The sequence below is a fragment of the Rhodnius prolixus genome, unplaced genomic scaffold (genome assembly GCF_049639745.1).
Source record: "Rhodnius prolixus isolate KJV_2025 unplaced genomic scaffold, Rpr scaffold_5, whole genome shotgun sequence".
NCBI classification, from domain to species: Eukaryota; Metazoa; Arthropoda; class Insecta; order Hemiptera; family Reduviidae; genus Rhodnius; species Rhodnius prolixus.
The window spans coordinates 35359216-35378702 of NW_027411624.1; the positions used below are offsets into that span (position 1 = coordinate 35359216).

Consider the following 19487-nt stretch of genomic DNA (forward strand, 5'->3'; position numbering starts at 1 on the left):
ACAGTGAGCTGTAAGAAGCTTCTAGAAAGAGAAAATCTAAGATTAATGAAAACAGCTGAAGTAGTTTTCGCAAAAAAACTGAAAAAATTCCTTACAAATTCGTAATTAATTATTTTTAATTCCACGATAGGAATTTTGCTTAAAATTACATAAAATAAAGTCTACAGTGCCTCTTTCATTTCAGAAGTTCCCCCTAAAATGAAGTTCATCAAATAAAAGTTAAGGCCTATATAGATGCAAACGGTTGACTAAATTTAAAGGAAATTGTTGGTGGAAAAAGAAGGTAGAATCTATAAAGCGGTTTAGCATTTCCGGTTGTTATTTTATCTAGAAAGAAATAGGAACATCCGTTTTTTTTTCCGGAATAATGAAAACTATTTTTGAGGGAATCTAAAAGCTTGTATTTCCGATTAAAATTCAAAAAAAATAGCATCTACACTATTGCAATACTTCCTTTTTACGAGCGGTAAGAGAGAAAAAGTGAGATGGAGACAGGAAGTGAGCTAGAAATATACTCTTACCAAAAAAAGTAGCTAAATGCATTCAAAATATGCACTTCCGGCACCAAAAAAATAAATTATAGATCTCTTAAATATATACGAGTATATATATATTTTTTAATTTATTTTGTAATTTACAATCTGTATACAATAAGTAAATATGGAGAGAGCTGGTGCGGGAGGAGAGAAACTACCCAGCGGTAGCACTCTCTATAGGAGAGAGGAGAGATAGGAGAATAATGGCGTTTAGGCCTTCAGACTGTAAGGAAGTCGCGGGGCCACTGGCGATTCAGTCGGCGAGGAGTACTAGGGATGTCAGAGGAAGGCGAGAGACTGTACAAGAGGATTAGAGCTAGTCGAGAGAGTAGTGTGGAATTTTTGGTATTTAGTCTTGGCGAGTTGGTCTATAAAGGGAATGTTGAGGTCTTGGTGAAGAGTGAGGTTAGCCACCGTAGAAAGGAGCGTCAGCTATCTGTCGGAGGAGTTTTGACTGAAATGTCCTGTATAGTCCGTATGTTTGTAGGTTTGGCTGAACCCCACAGCTCTAGTCCCGTAAGTCCACATAGGTTTGAGAATAGTACTGTATATTAATCGTGTACCAAGTAGCCTGTATAGCAGTTTCGCACGTTTCGTCATTGCTTGTCTTTTAAGTCTAGTGTGTGGGTTCCACGTGAGTCGTTTATCTATGTAGAGCCTAAGGTAGCTAGCACCAGATCTGTACAAGGAAGAGGGTTGCTGTTGAAGAGGACAGGTGGACAGGAACCCCGCCGGAGAGTAAATCTATTAAATATATTATATTATGTTCAAATACGCCCAATAAAATCGCTCACATCATATTGATCACGTTATATTCTAAAAATAGACACTATAAATCACAGCGCCCAAGGGATGTTATTAGATCATCGAAGGCCATTTAATTTCAACCATAAAATGTAATAAAAGATTTAGTTTTAAATAAACCTAACAACCAATGAGAATTGTTTGCCTTTAAAAAAAAGAAAAAGGAAATTGTGTGTCTGTGTGTGTGTAAAGATAGACCAAAGTATACTTGGCCAGTTTTAATATTGTGACACATCGCAATACGGATATTTCTATTTATAGTAACCTTAGATAGATTACTATATTTTTATAATATAAATACATAATATGGTTTAGGTATTGTTTGTTTCAGAATTACATATGGTCTAAACATTATAGCGCACCTTAGATACTTACATGTTACATCATACATAAAACAATGGTTAAGTAAACTGTATTGTAATAAATTCGAGTAAAACTTGGGATAGACAATCCTCTGACGTCAAGTAAGAGAGAGAGGGAAAGCTTTAATAAGCAGATGTCGTTCCTCGTGAAGAATCATACATATTTAATTACACCTACATTATTTAACCCACTACGTAGTTCAAATCAATGACTTTTTTTTTTATTCTTCATATAGACAACACTTCCGGCAATTTTATGAAGTGGAATCGGTTAAAGAAATAAGCAACAACTTCCTGCGGACTAATAGTGGCCATCTTCTTTTCCAACCTTGGCCTCATTATGAGAGCCTAGATAAATAAATGAAAGTGGTAGAATTAGGACAGTTTTTTAAAGTTAATTATCTGAACGTAATAACTACGAGGTGTGGCTAGTAAGTAACGAGACTATTGCTGTAAAACATTTTATTTTAAATGTATATATATTTAGTCATTATCACCTTCAATATACACCCCTCCCCTATCCCTACAACGCTCCATGCGAATTTACCATTGTTCGAAACAGTGCTGGAAGTCTTTTTCTGTGAGCTCCTACAATGACGCGTGCAGCTTTTTCTTTTACAGCTTCAAAGTACTGAAATCGTGTTCCTTTTAATGCAGATTTGACTTTGGGGAACTGATAAAAGTCACGTGGGGCCAGGTTAGGCGAATAACTGGGATGTTGTACTTGGCTAGAAACGTCTTGACAAGCGGTTGCAGTGTGAGCTGGCGCGTTGTCTTGATGGAAAACCCCGTGACTTGTTCTTCCACAAGTCGGGTCGTTTTTTTCCTTACTCTTTCACGGAGTTGAGCAAGCACCTCACCGGTAGTAATATTGATTAATTATAATCGATATTTTCATCCGTTTTGGATGTGAAAGGGCGACCCGGGCGGTCATCAACGCCGACGTCTTCTCGGCCATCTTGGGAAACGCTTGAACCATTCAAAAACTCGCATAAACTCGTGATTAATATTCATCGCCATTCTTTTAATAAAAGATAAGTTTCATTAGCGGTTTTACCAAGTTTCATGTGAAATTTCACGACAATTCGTTGCTCTACTAGATGTGTAGTATCATGTTTTCGGCAAAACGAAACTAACACCTCTTACACAAACGACGGTTCCGGTCAGACAGATTTCTCTATAAACACGTGAGACGCTGCAATCGAAAGAGAAGGCTTTACGCTGCACAGCTGTTGGTCGTTAGGATTTGGCGCATGCGTAGTTCTTCTGTAGCCAGCATCAGTCTCGTTATTTAATGGCCACATCTCGTTTTTTTTTTTATGGACAATTTAAGACCAAAGATTAATAATAAAATACGGTCCGTGTATCCATACTAATTTCATAAATAAAAAATAGATTTTTCACGAAAAACTCCAGCATTGGAAAAGTTTTGTTTTTTCATGAATCATGGAACAATAAAGTAATAATAATTAAAAAAATATAATTAAATTTATAAATTTCTTTTACTCTCAGTACGACCGCTCCTCCCAATCACAAACCCTGCCTCTACAACGTCACCCCAATCACAACCTCGTTGGACAATTTTCTGTGTCGTTTTTCGACCAATTAGAGCCAAGTATAAAAAATATTCAGCTAAAAACTACATTTTGTCTCCACTAAATTAGTAATATCACGTCATTTCTTTACGTTACGTCACCATTTTTACCAAAATCACACTCCCATAAAACTTTTTCAAATACTGGTGACCTTGATTGTGGTTTTTCGCGCCCCCCAGTGATTCTCAAAAATTGAAAAAATAAATCTACTCCTAATCGCATTACTTCTCTCTTAGAACAGGTAAGAGAAAGTACATAATAAACATCCTCATCTCAGAATTTTCTCAATCGACTATAGAAATCTGGCTGGTTGCAGTTAAGCTGCACGAATTAAGGTCAATTCAGTGCTTAAATCACATTCAGTTTCATCTTAAAATTAAGAATGAGATAACAATTTCAATCACGACCTCCCAAATATTTGGCCACTCGTATTCAGGTGCTATAAAAGTAACATCGTGACATTAAAAGCAAAAAAATTGTTGATGCCTATTTCAAACAAACAAAACAATAACAATTATTCTTTGCCTCAAGTTATGTAACAGCTTGAAACGAAAAAGATCGTGTAAGGCTCAGTTCTATTATTTGTTAATTAACTTATTAAACAAAACTGTAAATAATAGTTTTTTGTTTATTTTGTTACATTCAGTTAGTACATAAATGATCACGTGGGAACGTACATATCTCTTTTTGAGTAATGATTTAGACGTGACTTCTGCTCTAACGTTTGACCTGTCATATTAATTTCTTTGTTTTTTGTTTTTTTTCCTTTAAATTAATGAACGTTTAAGTCAGTCTTTCGCAGCTGATATGTCACATTAAGATGGTGGTAGTCTTTATCTTAGATGTAAGTTAAACCATGGGCATGTTTTAGCGATCCACGTGGTAAATAAAGTAGAACCAAAATGAAAGAGAAGAATGATAATGATATTTTTAAATCAATAAATCGAAGGTAAGTGAAAATTACTCAAGTTAATTTTTTAAAGGTGACTTGATCAAGCTTTATTACCTGTGTTCAATCTCATTAACTGCGAAGGAGTAATTTTTTATTTATTATTTTTTTATTTAAAAAAAATCATACGTATAGATAGCCAAAAATAAATCACTAGAGATCACTGCTTAAATATATTATAAAAGATACAAAATATTCCATAAAATAAACAGTAGGTAAATAACTTAATTGCCTTTCATCGAAATACAAGACACAATTTTATATTTAACTAGCTGTACCCGTTCACACGTTGCTGTGTTTAACAAAAAGGCAGTTTTGATACCTCAAACATAATTTATTAATGATCAAATGTATACAATACATCGAAATGAAAATTAACAATAAAATTATCCCTATTTCAGAGTACAGTAGTGTCCTTGCAAAGGTAGCATTTCTACATAATGTGAAAAATTCAGTTAATGTAGTTGGCGGTGGTGACATTGCTCTTGCACGTACATTTTCTGATGTAAAGTACACACGCTGTCCATTTTCTGCTAAATGAACAACCGTTGGATATCGCTCATGAATGGAAAATGATAAAATACGCCATACGGCCTCATTGCTACTTATGTAGCGTCCCAGTTGATATTGGGTGACTTCATCGTTAGATGCAGTTGTATTTTCCACCCCAAACACTGCCATATCGCTTCATTTGTTCACATATTTGCAAATATACTTTATAGCTTTCACTGAATTGCAGTACCCAACATTTATGTGTGCGTTATACGTTTTTAGTAGTAATGGAGAATATGGTACTACCCAACGATTATCAACATCAATAGTATTGTTGAGTACTTTTAGTTTAATGGATTTTCCACCATCTTCGGTATAATTTATTCTCGTATTAATAATTGCAAAAAACTGTTTTTCATGGTTTTCATGGTTACACATTCAACAAATATTACTAATTAAATGTTATTTTGATATTTTTGGGATATTTGTTCGGGAGCACCTAGAGCCCCAACTCTGATTTTAAAAAAAAATTGCAAAAAACCTTCCCGGGGATATACCTAATAATTTCCCAAATTTTCACGGCGATTGGATGTATGGTTTTTGAATCTATCGAGTACAAACAAACAGACAGACACACATTCATTTTTATATATATAGATTTAATATGATGTAAAAAAAAAAAAAAAAAAAAAGCAGTAAGTGCATCTGCATAAACTTGATTAATAAGAATATGAATTATTGCACCAAGGGCCGGACGAATCCAGATTATTACCGTACACATCTTTATTACAATCTTTGCAAACTAGTTGAGGAATTATGTAGTGGTAATGAGATAGTATTTGAACCAACGTGAAGTTTAATAGCAAGATTAATAGTTGGCGACAACTCACTTTACTAAACGGGACGGGTGTTGATCTAGTGGTTATGAGTGTGGCTTTTTGTAAAGTAGGAGATCCCTAGTTCGAATCCTGCGTATGACTACTTTTTATTTGTTAGAGAAAAAATTGTTTATATTAATGTATGAGCTTCCGCGCCCCGTTCACGACACCTAATTGGTAGTTGGACGTTAAGCCCCGCTTGAAAAATTAGACGATTACTTTACTCAAAAAATACAAAAATTCGAACTAATTCGAATACTTATTTCTTCTTTAAAATGCACGAATTACAGGTGTCTATCTAAAGTAGCCCTCATTTTCCACCCAAAAATGGCACATTTAAAAATGGTAAACCCAATTCATTTCTAAATAATATTTATTTGAAACAATGACAAAATCCAAAAAAAAAACAATGGCTAGGTTACACATAATGCTGACACAATGAAGAAGTAACAACAACAACAAACTGCGGTTTATATTCACGGAATGATGCTTACAGTAGAAGGTCGTACAGCATCCTCTTGTACACACTGATGCCAAAAAAAAAAAAAAAAAATCATCCGTAAGAGACCTTCACGGTCAATGACCATTAGTTAAAGATGTCTTAGAATTTTTTGGTAAAATATATTATTTAATTCTATAATATAATCTTATCTAATTGTTTTTAGCCAATGGCTGTTTAAATCCAATTATTGGTTTCAACTTTTTAACAATTTTTTTTTTTATTTAAGAGGAAAAAACTGAAGAAATATCTATTCTGTAAAATTGACATTTCCGTTTTTTGTCTGAAAGCTTATTATCAAGTTCTATGATGGCAACAATTTGAAATATCATTGAAATTTTTTGCGACTTTCTATTACACACAGACGAATTTAGTAAAAAACCCTTTAATCTAACTCAAGAAACTGAAAGCAATCTTTCCGGTGTCAACTTAAAATACTAATTCTGCTCAATGATTCTTGATGTAGGGCGAGAAAATAGTAAATCCATTTATCTACCTCAGCGTTTCCCAACCTGCGGTACACGAGGAATAATCAATAATGGCGGACACAAAAAATTAAATCATAAAAATATCATAGATACGTTTTTTCCCCCTATAATTCATAAAAATTATTTTAATTAATAATATTATTCAGTAAAGTTGTTAATACGTACAGGAATAAAGTAAGTCTATCTCGAACTATACGAGAAAATATAACAGCACATTTAACAGGATTAAAATTGTCTTTCATGGAGTATTTTCCAAAACCCGGAAATAACAAATGATAATTGAATTTCAAACCCTTTCTATAAAGAAAATTTAGGAAAAGCTACATCATTATCGATAAAAGATAAAGAAAATTTAATAGAATTATCATGTGACAGAACTTAAATGATAACTATGTACGAGGGTCGTTTGAAAAGTCCGTGCAAAAATAAAAACTACTTAATTTTTTGGGGTAAACCTTTTTTATTTTTCAACATAGTCTCCTTTTAGGCTTATACACTTCGTCCAATGCTGCTCTAGTTTGTTGATCCCTTCCGAATAATAGGATTTGTCCAAGTCTGAAAAATAGCCATTAGTTTCTGCAATCACCTCCTCGTTTGAATAAAATCTTTTTCCCGCCAGCCATTTCTTCATATTGGGGAACAAATAGTAGTCCGAGGGAGCCAAGTCTGGAGAATAGGGGGGATGTGAAACGAGTTGGAACCCTATTTCCATTAATTTTGCGACCACAACTGCTGAGGTGTGAGCTGGTGCGTTGTCGTGATGGAAAAGGACTTTTTTGTGGGCCAATCGTGGGCGTTTTTCTTGCAGCTCGGTTTTCAAACGGTCCAATAACGATGAATAATATGCACCTGTAATAGTTTTACCCTTTTCCAGATAGTCGATGAGGATTATTCCTTGCGAATCCCAAAAGACGGTCGCCATAATCTTACCGGCCGAAGGAACGGTCTTCGCCTTTTTTGGCGCAGATTCCCCCTTGGTAACCCATTGTTTAGATTGTTCTTTGGTCTCAGGAGTGTAGTGATGTATCCATGTTTCATCCACAGTGACGAAACGACGCTTAAAGTCCTGCGGATTCTTCTGGAACAGCTGCAAACCGTCCTTGCAATACTTCACACGATTTCGTTTTTGGTCAAGCGTGAGCAATCGCGGCACCCATCTTGCGGATAGCTTTGTCATGTCCAAATGTTGATGCAAAATATTATGTACCCGTTCATTCGAGATGCCCACAGTACTAGCAATCTCACGCACCTTCACTCTTCTGTCATCCATCACCATATCATGGATTTTATCAATGATTTCTGGAGTAGTAACCTCAACAGGGCCGTCCAGAACGTTCAGCGTCACTTGTGCCCATATGGCCACTCCGAAAATTTTGAAACCACTTATAAACTGTTCTAATCGAAGGTGCAGAGTCACCATAATGTTTAATCAAGCTTCTATTTAGTCTCCTCAGGCGTTTTGCCTTTCATAAAGTAGTGTTTAATCAACACATGAAATTCTTTTTCGTCCATTTTTTGAAAATCACTCGACTTCCTCGATTCAAACTATTGCCAAACACAAAGAAATAGACCGATCTGGCTGAAACTTGGTGTGGGTTCTTCCAAGAGATGCTACTAACTAAACATAACCTCGATACGCGCCAGTAGTGCTATCTCTCTGACTTTGCACGGACTTTTTAAACGACCCTCGTAAAGATCTGCTTAAAGAGACTTGATTGTAACGAGTAAGCTCTATCCAAGCTACATTATATTTAATTTAAAAAAAAATATTTAAAAGTAAGATCTTACACTACAAAGTTTATAAAGTGAACATGAACTTAAACTCCTTTGTAACAGTTACATTGAATCTCTATACAAATAAAGATAATAATATTAAAATAACACTCTCGGAATAACAAATTTCACGAAATACAATCATTTTTACGAAGTGGTACAACGTAGCATGATGTAACTACCAAGTGGTACGCGAGCCAAAAAATGTTGGGAAACGCTGAATCTAGCTGATAAATACCACAATCACAACTTCAAGTAAAAGTGTAGAGTCAAAGAAAGAATAAAAACTGGCTAGAAAATGGAATGCAAATGAAAGAATTAAACAGCGAGCTCTGTAAAAGTGGAAAAGAAGCTAACTATTAAATATTTATAAGTTCCAGTCTTTTTGTTCCTCGCGACTGTCCTTACATTCAAATAACAATAACTTTTAATAGCAATAAAACAAAAAACAAAACCAAAAAAGGCCAATAAAAAGCATGTCTGTGTCTTCTTTTTTATATCTAAAAAAATAAAATAAAAAGGGCTGAAAAGCAGTAACAATAATTTGCCTAAGGTGACATGAAGATGTACCTCTGAAGACAAAGGAAGCTGAGCAGTTGCAGATCCTAGGGCTACTATTCTTTCAAAAAAAAAAGCTTGGCAAGATTTACCACCACCAAACAATGTTGTTCTTGTTCAGACTTCAATCTCGTACAGGGTAGCTGGTTGCTGCTGTAAGGAGGAGAAGTGAATCGAAGCGCGCGCGCGCGGGTGGGCGGGTTGCTAAGAATGTCGCTGTCAGCAGAAAAATTTTGTCGTGTACTCTTAAATCATAGTCATGGGATGTCTCCTCCCCATAGAATTTTGTTTCTCTTGAGGTTGACAGCCAACATTGGTCCTAGATATTATGAAGGTTCCAACCACCCAACATGGCGCTGTGACGTAACAGAATATTTTGAACTTGTTCACCGGATGTTTGTACCTCCACTTTGTTCTTAGATTTTAGCTTGATATTAATCTAAGATTCACGATAGAATATTAAAAAGAGATTTAAAGCGCAGCTTGTGTTTCGCTACTTTGTTTCGTTGTAGATCTAGATAAATAGTCTTTCTAAATTTATCTTTCAGGCAAAATGTTACTGTTCAGATCTTCAGCGGCAAAAGCTCAGTTAAAAATCATTCAATCCAAAAAAAGGTTCTCTAATTTCCTTTTAAAACAAAAAAATTTCCCTAAATATTTGTTTGCCCTTATTTTTTTTTATTTAAAATTATTATTGTTTTGAAATATTTTTTGTGAGCAGTTGTAGTTTCTTTTAATCCTGGAGAGAACATGAAAAGAATTGGTTGTTGTGTCCTGGGGTTAAGCACAGTAAGAGTATGATGCCTTGGATGCGTAAACAAAGAGCTGAAGTGACTCTGGGCTTAGGAAGAAATCAGATTACTCTGATTACAGGCCTATTCACACAGGGCATGGTAGGTTCAGGAAGCATCCTGTACAAGGTGGGGGCTTATTAGCTCGGAACCGTTGTGCAGACTGTGTCAAAGAAGAGGAGGAAACGGCCTCTCACCTGCTAACTGCGTTGCAATCGAGCGTTATGAAACTTTTGACTCTTTGAGACCAAAGAAGATAGTAAGCCCAAAAAAGAACTAGTAGGGAAAGACCTCAACCTCTTTAATTAGGGGAAGTTTCGTCTAGGACATCCAAAAAAAGGGGGCTGGCACAATTAGCCTCTTTAGACTGCGGTGCCGGTGGAGCACAGATCCCTGTCCCTATATCTTTAATCTTAATCATAAAAGAGGAAATATTGTAATCCTGTAGATTTTTATTTTGAATTATGACCGAAAATAGATTGAAGTCCTTTGAGAACGAAACAGTTTTTCTTACAAATTAGTCTATGTGTGCATATTTGATTACCACTTGCAGTAATCACTTTTTGGCGTTCTAAGGCAGCGACATAGTTAAGCGCTCACGTAAATTGTTTAATAGACAATTAACCGGAAACTATCATTTGAAGTTGGTCATATTAGACCAACCACATTAGTTTTTTACTTATTTAAGTGAACATGGAATCCGGTAGAATTCTAACAGAAGTTGTGACGTAAGACTTAGTACTTCCGTTTTTGTAATACATTTCATAGAAATTGATTACTAAGGGTTCTCATGGAAATTGTTTTTCCCCCCTTTTTATAGATCGCAAAAACTTTTCTTTAAAATGGTAACCAAGAAAAAGGTAGTTAATAAAATATTATACTTGTTTACATTTTATTTGAATTAAAATTTTCCTGAATAAATACTACAAAAAGTTGCAAAACTGCCGGATTATTTGAAATTAATAAAGATGGTAAAACAAACATTTGGGTGAAGTATTGTTGGCCAATAAGGTGCATGCATTCTATGTGAAGGTTACAAATTACCTAGGCATTTATAACATGTCTAATTTGAAACCTTCACTTATCCATCCGGTCTCTCACATTAAATTCAAAATAAATAAATAAAAATTCTGATAAAAATATTTATTAGAAAGTTAGTGAAAGGGTTTATTTTTAAAGGAAGCCAAGTCTGTCAGTCGGCCAGCCACATATCGAACCTACTACATACTTTGTAGTACTTTTCTCTGAAAATCTGTTCTAAATTCTATAAATTTTAATACTTGAGTTTAGTATTGTGGGTGAGGGGGAATTGACTCCACGAATTTAAATTTGATTATTAGTTTCTCAAACGATTTCCAACTAACGCTAAAAGGTATTAGAAGCGTCACTTCATCGTATTGCTAAGACTGGGATAAGCCGCCACACTCTCCAGAACCCTTGTGGAACTAGCTTCTCAGTAAGGTAAGCACTGTTGTCTCTCATATATTTGCAAATAAATAAAATACTTCCCAAAAATACCACCATTAATTGAAGAAGCTCCACCAGAAAAAACGCACCATTCAGGCGCCCAGTGAAAATAATATAAATGAATGGAATGTTGGAGGTGAAAACATAAAAAAATGGTAATTCATATTGCTTCATTATTATTATTATTATTATGGTTAAAGAGAAAGTGTAATAAATTATTATTATATATGTATCTTGATAGTTAGGTCATGCATTGGGTGGTTCTCTGGATGCGATGTTTAACTGTGCATTACTCCAGGTGAATGGTATAATTTAATTATTAATAAACTTTAATATTAACACGTATTTCTAATTTAAATAACTGAATAAAAATAATAATAATAAAAAAATTTACAAACATATAAAATGGAGTAGTAAAATATCATATAATTAGAACTCAGAAAAAGTAAAAGTTATTTAATGGGAATATTTCCCATCATAGAAATTATGAAATTCTTTTTTACAAAAATGAATTACACAGAAAGTTATTCCATAGCTAGACAACAATTTTAGATCATAGAATAAAGTAAATTCGAAAATCTACATCCAAGTTAAAATTAAGTTTCATCCAGAAAACCCCGATGAATAACCTACAAATTGAATTCTCATTAATAGTGAAATGTTATTACAGATACGTCCTGAAACGGTGGTATAGACCATAAAGAACAATATGGCAAACCTTATTCGGGTACAGGGCAATTCTTTATTATTTGTGGATAATTAAAAAAATGGAGAAATCAAAAGTATTGCTACCATGGAGACGCATTCAACGGTATTATTAAGGATCTATCCAAGGATGTGGACCAGGAGTCTGAGTTTGATTCTTATAGCGCCAAAAAAAAAAAAAAATACGTTCTAAGGATCTTCACCCAGGAGCAGCTCTTAAGGTTCCCTAAAATAGCCTAAGATATCCTTGAACTCCAACATCCACAATATTTCCCTTTGATTATTCCTCTTTTCAACAAACTAACCCTGGGAAATGATCTATTCGGGGGGACCTTAACTGAAAAATTTCAGGGAAGAAGATGCTTATCTTGTGGTGAACTGAAAAAAAAAAGGGATTTTTTTTCCACGTGTAATTGCAGATCTAGAAAGTCATGGAAATGGATAACACGTGCAGTGATGTCGGACTGAGCATCAATTCTATGCTGAACATGAGCAAAAAATGTGCTTTTTTTTTGACTGAGTTTGGCTCTTTTAAGTGAAGAGAAAGACTTTATTTTTTTAGTTTTGACTAGATCCCTAATTAAACTGACGTCTGTGAAGTGGATGCACTAATTGTGGGTAGCCCAACCCATCCTTAGGGTCTATAGCAAAGGTAGCAAGGATCTAGCCGAAGCAAGAACCTACTATATATTTGATAACCACACAAAAAAGTCACTCTTTCATCATTTAAATCAACGAGCACAATATTTTAATGAATATAACAAATTAATAAATGAAAATTCATTTGATCAAAACTTCTGGAAAAAAGTTTTCCTAAAAGAAATCGATTTGAGTCAAAGAAATTGTGCAATCTCCTAATCTAAAAGATGCCTTTGAACTACGGAAAATTTGTTTACAAACAATCGTGTAAATCAAATTTACATTTTAATTTAAGCGGAACTAAAAAAAAAAAAAGATAAATAATAAATAAAAATACTGGACAAAAAAAATAATGATAATCAACAAAAAAGTGAAAGTAAAAACAAGATTATAAATTATCTACTTAAAAAGTAAAAGGTAACCATAAGTAATTACGAACTAATCTTAAATTTAAAAAAAAAAGTTAATCTAGGTAAAAAAAATAAAAATTAAATTAAATTGTTAGGGTGCATAATATAGGCCCAGAACAACCCCTAAACTCTGACCTGTATGTAGGTCGAATACTTAGGATAATTAATATCGATGGAGTAATACCAGACGTTGAATACTTTTTTTAAAAAATATTATAAATGAACTCAAAAAAATATATTAAAAAAAGGGTTTAAAATGTAAAAAGAGGGGATTACTGCATGGAGGAGAAATAATTTGGTAAAATAACCTTCCACCAATGGGGTTGCATAATTTAAATTTAAATCAAGGCCACAAAAAAAGAATGAACTTATTGTTAATAAAAATGTTACTCACCAAAAACTATATTATTTAAAATAGTATTAATAATCCAGGTGTTCCAAAAAATCAAATTTTTTTTGATTGATCAGTAAAGAAAAATAAGTTCAACAAAAATAAAACCTAGGTAAGGGGGGACGACCACATAGACACACTTTAAAAAATTGTTTTGAAAAAACCAAAAAACAAAAAACAAAAAAATTATATTTTGGGTAACTTAAAAACACCACGAACTAAAAAATTTTACTATTTTGAATTGATAATTTACAATTAGACGAGTTATAAGGAGGAGGAGGGAGGTCTTAGCTACTGAACAGCTATTTACACACTGAGGAGTGAAAGCCTCATTGATGGAAGGCCCGGCTATGGGCTATGCGCATGCGCCCTCCAAGGACATTACTATAACTCCCCTTCTCTATGTATCTCTAAAAAAAAAATGAAAACAATAAGAACAAGAAATATATATATATCACGGTTCCCCACCAAATCTTTGGCTCCCATGAATCTGAATTTAAAAGGATAAAGATGAACATTTAGAATTGAATAAATCCGAAAAAAAAGAGGGAAATGTTTAAAATGCACTCAAAAATGTCCCTTCATATTAAATCGAAAATGGACAAACTAAATATTTAAATTATTTTTTTACTTTTGATTAAGGACACCTGGATAACCAGATGGTTTCACAATAAACCGGAAATAACATACTATTTCATCTAAAGGGGATTGCTAACTTCCTTTTTTTTCATTCTACAGGAAGCTTTGGAATTTACTCCTTCCTCCTAAAAACATACCATCCCAGAAAAAACGTTTTCAAAATTGGGGATAAAGTTTTCCTCCTTGCAATAAAAGAGCCTGTTGCTAACATTGTATCAGTTTTTTTGGGGATCACTGCTAACCAGTTTTTCGTTCAAATTCACAAAAAAATTAGGGGTTGATGCTTATTTAATATTGGCTTAGAGCACAATATTTAATTAGAATGAAATAGGAGCCGCCTATGGTCTGGTGGTCAAGAGTGTGGCTTTGTTAGTGGGAGATTCCCAGTTTTTTGCCTTTTTTTTGGGCATTGGCTTTCGCCATACAGCCAGCATTGTCTAGGTGCTTATCACTAGAATATCACTCACTCTCCACTCTTACTTATAAATACATTCGCTTCACACATTCATCCCTCTACTATATACAACTATTTACATAAACCTTACAACTAATGGATGGATCTGTACTCTATAGTCCTGCCATCCTTATAGCTTAACCGAAATTAAAATCACCGTAATCCTTCTCTAATCATTTTCTTCCATTCATTCTAATCGGCTATAACTTTTAAATACACTCATATTTCTTTGCTAGCTCTGCTACAGATTTAAGCACATAGATGTTGGTGGAGAATATTATGTCTTTGTAGCGAAATGGTGCATCTAAATACCTGTATAAGTCCGTCAAACGTTAAGTTTCCTTTCTACTGGACATAACGTGGACATATCATTATTATATGTTTGAAATCCTCCTCCTCATTGCAATCTGCGCAAAGAGGAGAAGGACCTTAGATCCCCAGTTCGAATCCTGCGCATGACTACTTTTTATTTGTTAGAAAAAATTGTTTATAGTAAAGTACGGAGACCACGACACCTAATTGGTAGTTGGACGTTAAGCCCCGCCTGGAAAAAATAGGTTATTATTTGACTTAATTAGAAGGAAATATCTCTTTTCTATATGGTATACTACTGACAATCCTGAAATCCTAAGATACTTCTATTTCTGGTGAAAATTTGAAGATTACAAGTCTGCACGATCACTATGCGTCCCCTTGCAGAGGATAAGAGGTAATAAGTATTAAATAAATGCGAATGGCATAAAAAGAATATTACTTTAAATCAAAATAGGGACATTTGCTTTAATTGGATAATGACAGGGGTTTGAGTTGATTTAACCAGCAATACTTGCCTGTATTGCTGGAATTGCATATACGAGAACCTTATAGATGAACCAATAAAACTTAGTTTTAGACAACTTGGAATACCAATCAATTATTTTATTGCCACAAATAAGTAAATAATCAGGGAAATCTATTTATCTATTACTAGAAAGTAATGGATAAGTGAAATGGTAAAACTAAATACTTTGTTCATAAGTGAAGGGGTAAAACTAGGCTTCAATTTGCATCAGGTGACAAGAACTATAGTAGAGGTGTCCTGTTGCATTTTAAATATTACTCTAATTAGAGAAGTTATTCACTAATAATCACAATATCGAAATTACCTTTCACTTTATTGTGTGGAACAATAAAAATAAAAAATTATGATGTAATTAAATAGATTATCGATGTTGCAATTTACTTTTACAAAAATAAAACGATATTCAGGTCATATAAATATATTATAATTTCTGTTCGCACTAATGAAACGGAGTCAAGTTTAATTCACATTGAAATCTAGTAATTAGAATTGTGTTGCAAATAAATATTTTATTTTAAAATTATAATAATTATTGTAACAAAGGAATTATCACATGAATTTTTTTTGTAACTTACGAAGATTAGGTTTTTGATAATGTAAATACGAGTATACGAGGGTCGTTTGAAAAGTCCGTGCAAAGTGAGAGAGATAGCACCACTGGCGCGTATCGAGGTTATGTTTAGTTAGTAGCATCTCTTGGAAGAACACACACCAAGTTTCAGCCAGATCGGTCTATTTCTTTGTGTTTGGCATTCGTTTGAATCGAGGAAGTCGAGTGATTTTCAAAAAATGGACGAAAAAGAATTTCGTGTGTTGATTAAACACTACTTTATGAAAGGCAAAACGCCTCAGGAGACTAAAGAGAAGCTTGATAAACATTATGGTGACTCTGCACCATCGATTAGAACAGTTTATAAGTGGTTTCAAAATTTTCGGAGTGGCCATATGGGCACAAGTGACGCTGAACGTTCTGGACGCCCTGTTGAGGTTACTACTCCAGAAATCATTGATAAAATCCATGATATGGTGATGGATGACAGAAGAGTGAAGGTGAGTGAGATTGCTAGTGCTGTGGGCATCTCGAATGAACGGGTACATAATATTTTGCATCAACATTTGGACATGACAAAGCTATCCGCAAGATGGGTGCCGCGATTGCTCACGCTTGACCAAAAACGAAATCGTGTGAAGTGTTGCAAGGACGGTTTGCCGCTGTTCCAGAAGAATCCGCAGGACTTTAAGCGTCGTTTCATCACTGTGGATGAAACATGGATACATCACTACACTCCTGAGACCAAAGAACAATCTAAACAATGGGTTACCAAGGGGGAATCTGCGCCAAAAAAGGCGAAGACCATTCCTTCGGCCGGAAAGATTATGGCGACTGTCTTTTGGGATTCGCAAGGAATAATCCTCATCGACTATCTGGAAAAGGGTAAAACTATTACAGGTGCATATTATTCATCGTTATTGGACCGTTTGAAAACCGAGCAGCAAGAAAAACGCCCACAAAAAAGTCCTTTTCCATCACGACAACGCACCAGCTCACACCTCAGCAGTTGTGGTCGCAAAATTAATGGAAATAGGGTTCCAACTCGTTTCACATCCCCCCTATTCTCCAGACTTGGCTCCTCAGACTACTATTTGTTTCCCAATATGAAGAAATGGCTGGCGGGAAAAAGATTTTATTCAAACGAGGAGGTGATTGTAGAAACGTATTTTTCAGACTTGGACAAATCCTATTATTCGGAAGCGATCAACAAACTAGAGCAGCGTTGGACGAAGTGTATAAGCCTAAAAGGAGACTATGTTGAAAAATAAAAAAGGTTTACCCCAAAAAATTAAGTAGTTTTTATTTTTGCACGGACTTTTCAAACGACCCTCGTATAACCAATAAAAGAATTATTAAGAAGGCATAGGAAATTTTTGAATGTTATTGAAAAGGAATTTGTCATTGTTTGTAAGAAAAACAGGTAGCCAACTTGGGTTAGCCTACCTGCTGGTGAAGCAATCATTTTTACAATTCGCAATGATCGATATGGCCATTCGATATTGATTGGGCGGATCTTGTAGAAGGATATTTAACTAGGAACTCACAGCCATAGACTTTATCTATGGCTCAAATTGTTTCTAGACGAAATTCGAGGGCTGACAATTAAGTTGCCAGCAGAAGAATTGGAAGAGTCATGAGCAAATTCTAGTCAGAAGTGAGGGGCCTGTTTTCTTGATGCAGAACCTCAAAATCAAATAGAAACTCAATAGATTATTTTCTCTAATGATAATAAATAGCCTCAAATTTTTCCTTGAAAGAACAACTTGTTGAAGAAATTCATAAAATAAAGGAAACTGTTGCACAGACTAATCATAATTTAATTTTTAACTTTCATCGATTCTTTCAACATCAATCAATAAAATACTTAACAATCAATAGATTAGCTTTTAGCACAAAATGTAATCAAAGCAAACGGATATGTACAAGCAAATAACAAAATAGAAGCCAAAGCTAAACAAAACTGCACAATTCTATACTATATATTTACATCAATAAATAAAGTGCTTAAAGGTGCAATCAATCAGCGCGGCTGTGATTTGATTGAACAATCAAAGTTCAACTTTTCAGAACGAAAAAGTAATTTCTATGTGTTCTGAAAATAAGGCTGCACAAGCATGGCTGATAAATAATTTATCAGCTGTGTACTATTTTCTTTTCTTTGTATAGAGAAATACATACTTGATAGAATTGAGCGATGGATAGCTCCCTTGGAATCTGTAACAGTCATCTTAGCTTAGTATACTGTAATTAGATAATCTTTAAGATAAGTTTAATATAATCATGAATTTCAAAATAGAAAAGCAAGTTTCTTTATGAGATGTGGAACTAACATCATTAAGAAGTACGTGAACTTTTCATGACACAAGGCGTAAATATTATAAATTGGACAAACGCAAGTTATGTACTAAGATTGCATAATATTGCTGCTGCAGTAATAACATAAATGCAATTTGTTTAAACCTTTTTTTAAACTATTACAAAATTTAACTGCACTAAAATCTTATCTGCGCAATACTTATTATTTCAGAGAAAACTCAAAGAATCTGATACGACAATTATTGGGGTTCTAATTGGGACAGTTTTTCAAATTCCCAATTTTAAGCTGAGAGTGTACTCCAATCAAAAGAGCTAAATTATATTAAAATGCGCGTTATGTTCCAGTTCACAGGCAATTGAATCTAAAAGAATCCCAGCTAAAGGCTAAATATTGTGACGTACACACTAATAGTTGCAGCCAATTCATGAGAAACCTAAATAGAATCAAGTATTTTTCCAAGTTCACCGCAATGAATCATGAAACAATCTCATTCAAAGATATTAAACAGGAATCTAGAACCAAGAAATAAGAATTGCCTAAACTGTGACCATTGTTGCAACATAGAGAAGGCTTAGTAGAATTGTTTTTTTTTTTTTTTGTGAAGGACGTCTTAGAAATGACTGGGAGCATCCTGTATCAGTCAAGACGACCTTTGAACATTTGTTAATACTTCCGTTTGTTAGTGAGTTCAAGGATTTGATACATTTTTTAGCCATAATGGAATAGTTATCAATCTGGTAACCAATAATCTGGAGGTTTATTCATAATTCTTATTAAAAAAAGATAATTGGGTGCAATAGATTGGCAACCCAAATTTTAAGAACATTTTAAAATGTGGCAATTTCCAATAAATTTGCTAGATTGTTGATTCAAAATCTTCATAGATAACAAAAACTCTATTTATCAGCGCGTATAAACTTGAATTAAGGGCAGCTACGAATTGGTAACCATAAATCATGGAGAATGTGTTCCACTACGTAATCTAATCCTGGCTAACTGTGCGCAGGTAATGTTCAGCAGGTAAACTTTCTTCAGTCTCTCTTTTCACCTTCGTTTAACATAAGTTTCAATAAATTATTTATGGTTAATAAATATTTACGTTCGTTTACTGTTAAGATTAATTAAGAATAGATAAGTTGATAAGAAGGAAAGTAAGATTGGAAAGTAATTATATAGGATTGCAGTGGTATCTGATAAAACTAAATAATGATTTATTTTTTTTTTTTAATATAGAGTCCATTAATTGTTTTAGCAGTTAAAGATTAAATAGAAAGCGATTTTCGAGAAAATAGAAATCTGGATGCCGGGGCAGGGGTGGCAAACTTTTGTCTTCTTGTCTCGCAGGA

General features: G+C 34.1%; 1 protein-coding gene across 8 annotated transcripts in view; it reads right to left on the bottom strand.

Annotated features, from left to right (window-relative positions):
* exp (expansion) overlaps positions 1-19487 on the bottom strand; it is a 384871-nt gene that overhangs the window by 167589 nt on the left and 197795 nt on the right. For 2 of the 8 annotated variants that reach the window (XM_074137372.1, XM_074137370.1), the window contains exon 2: positions 18003-18038. The exons of 4 other annotated variants lie outside the window; for them this stretch is intronic. In XM_074137372.1, coding sequence (XP_073993473.1) covers positions 18003-18038 — 36 coding nt within the window. Of the gene's footprint in view, positions 1-13340; positions 13659-18002; positions 18039-19487 lie in introns of those variants that run through there. 2 more of the 8 variants (XM_074137375.1, XM_074137376.1) reach the window with 1 other exon arrangement.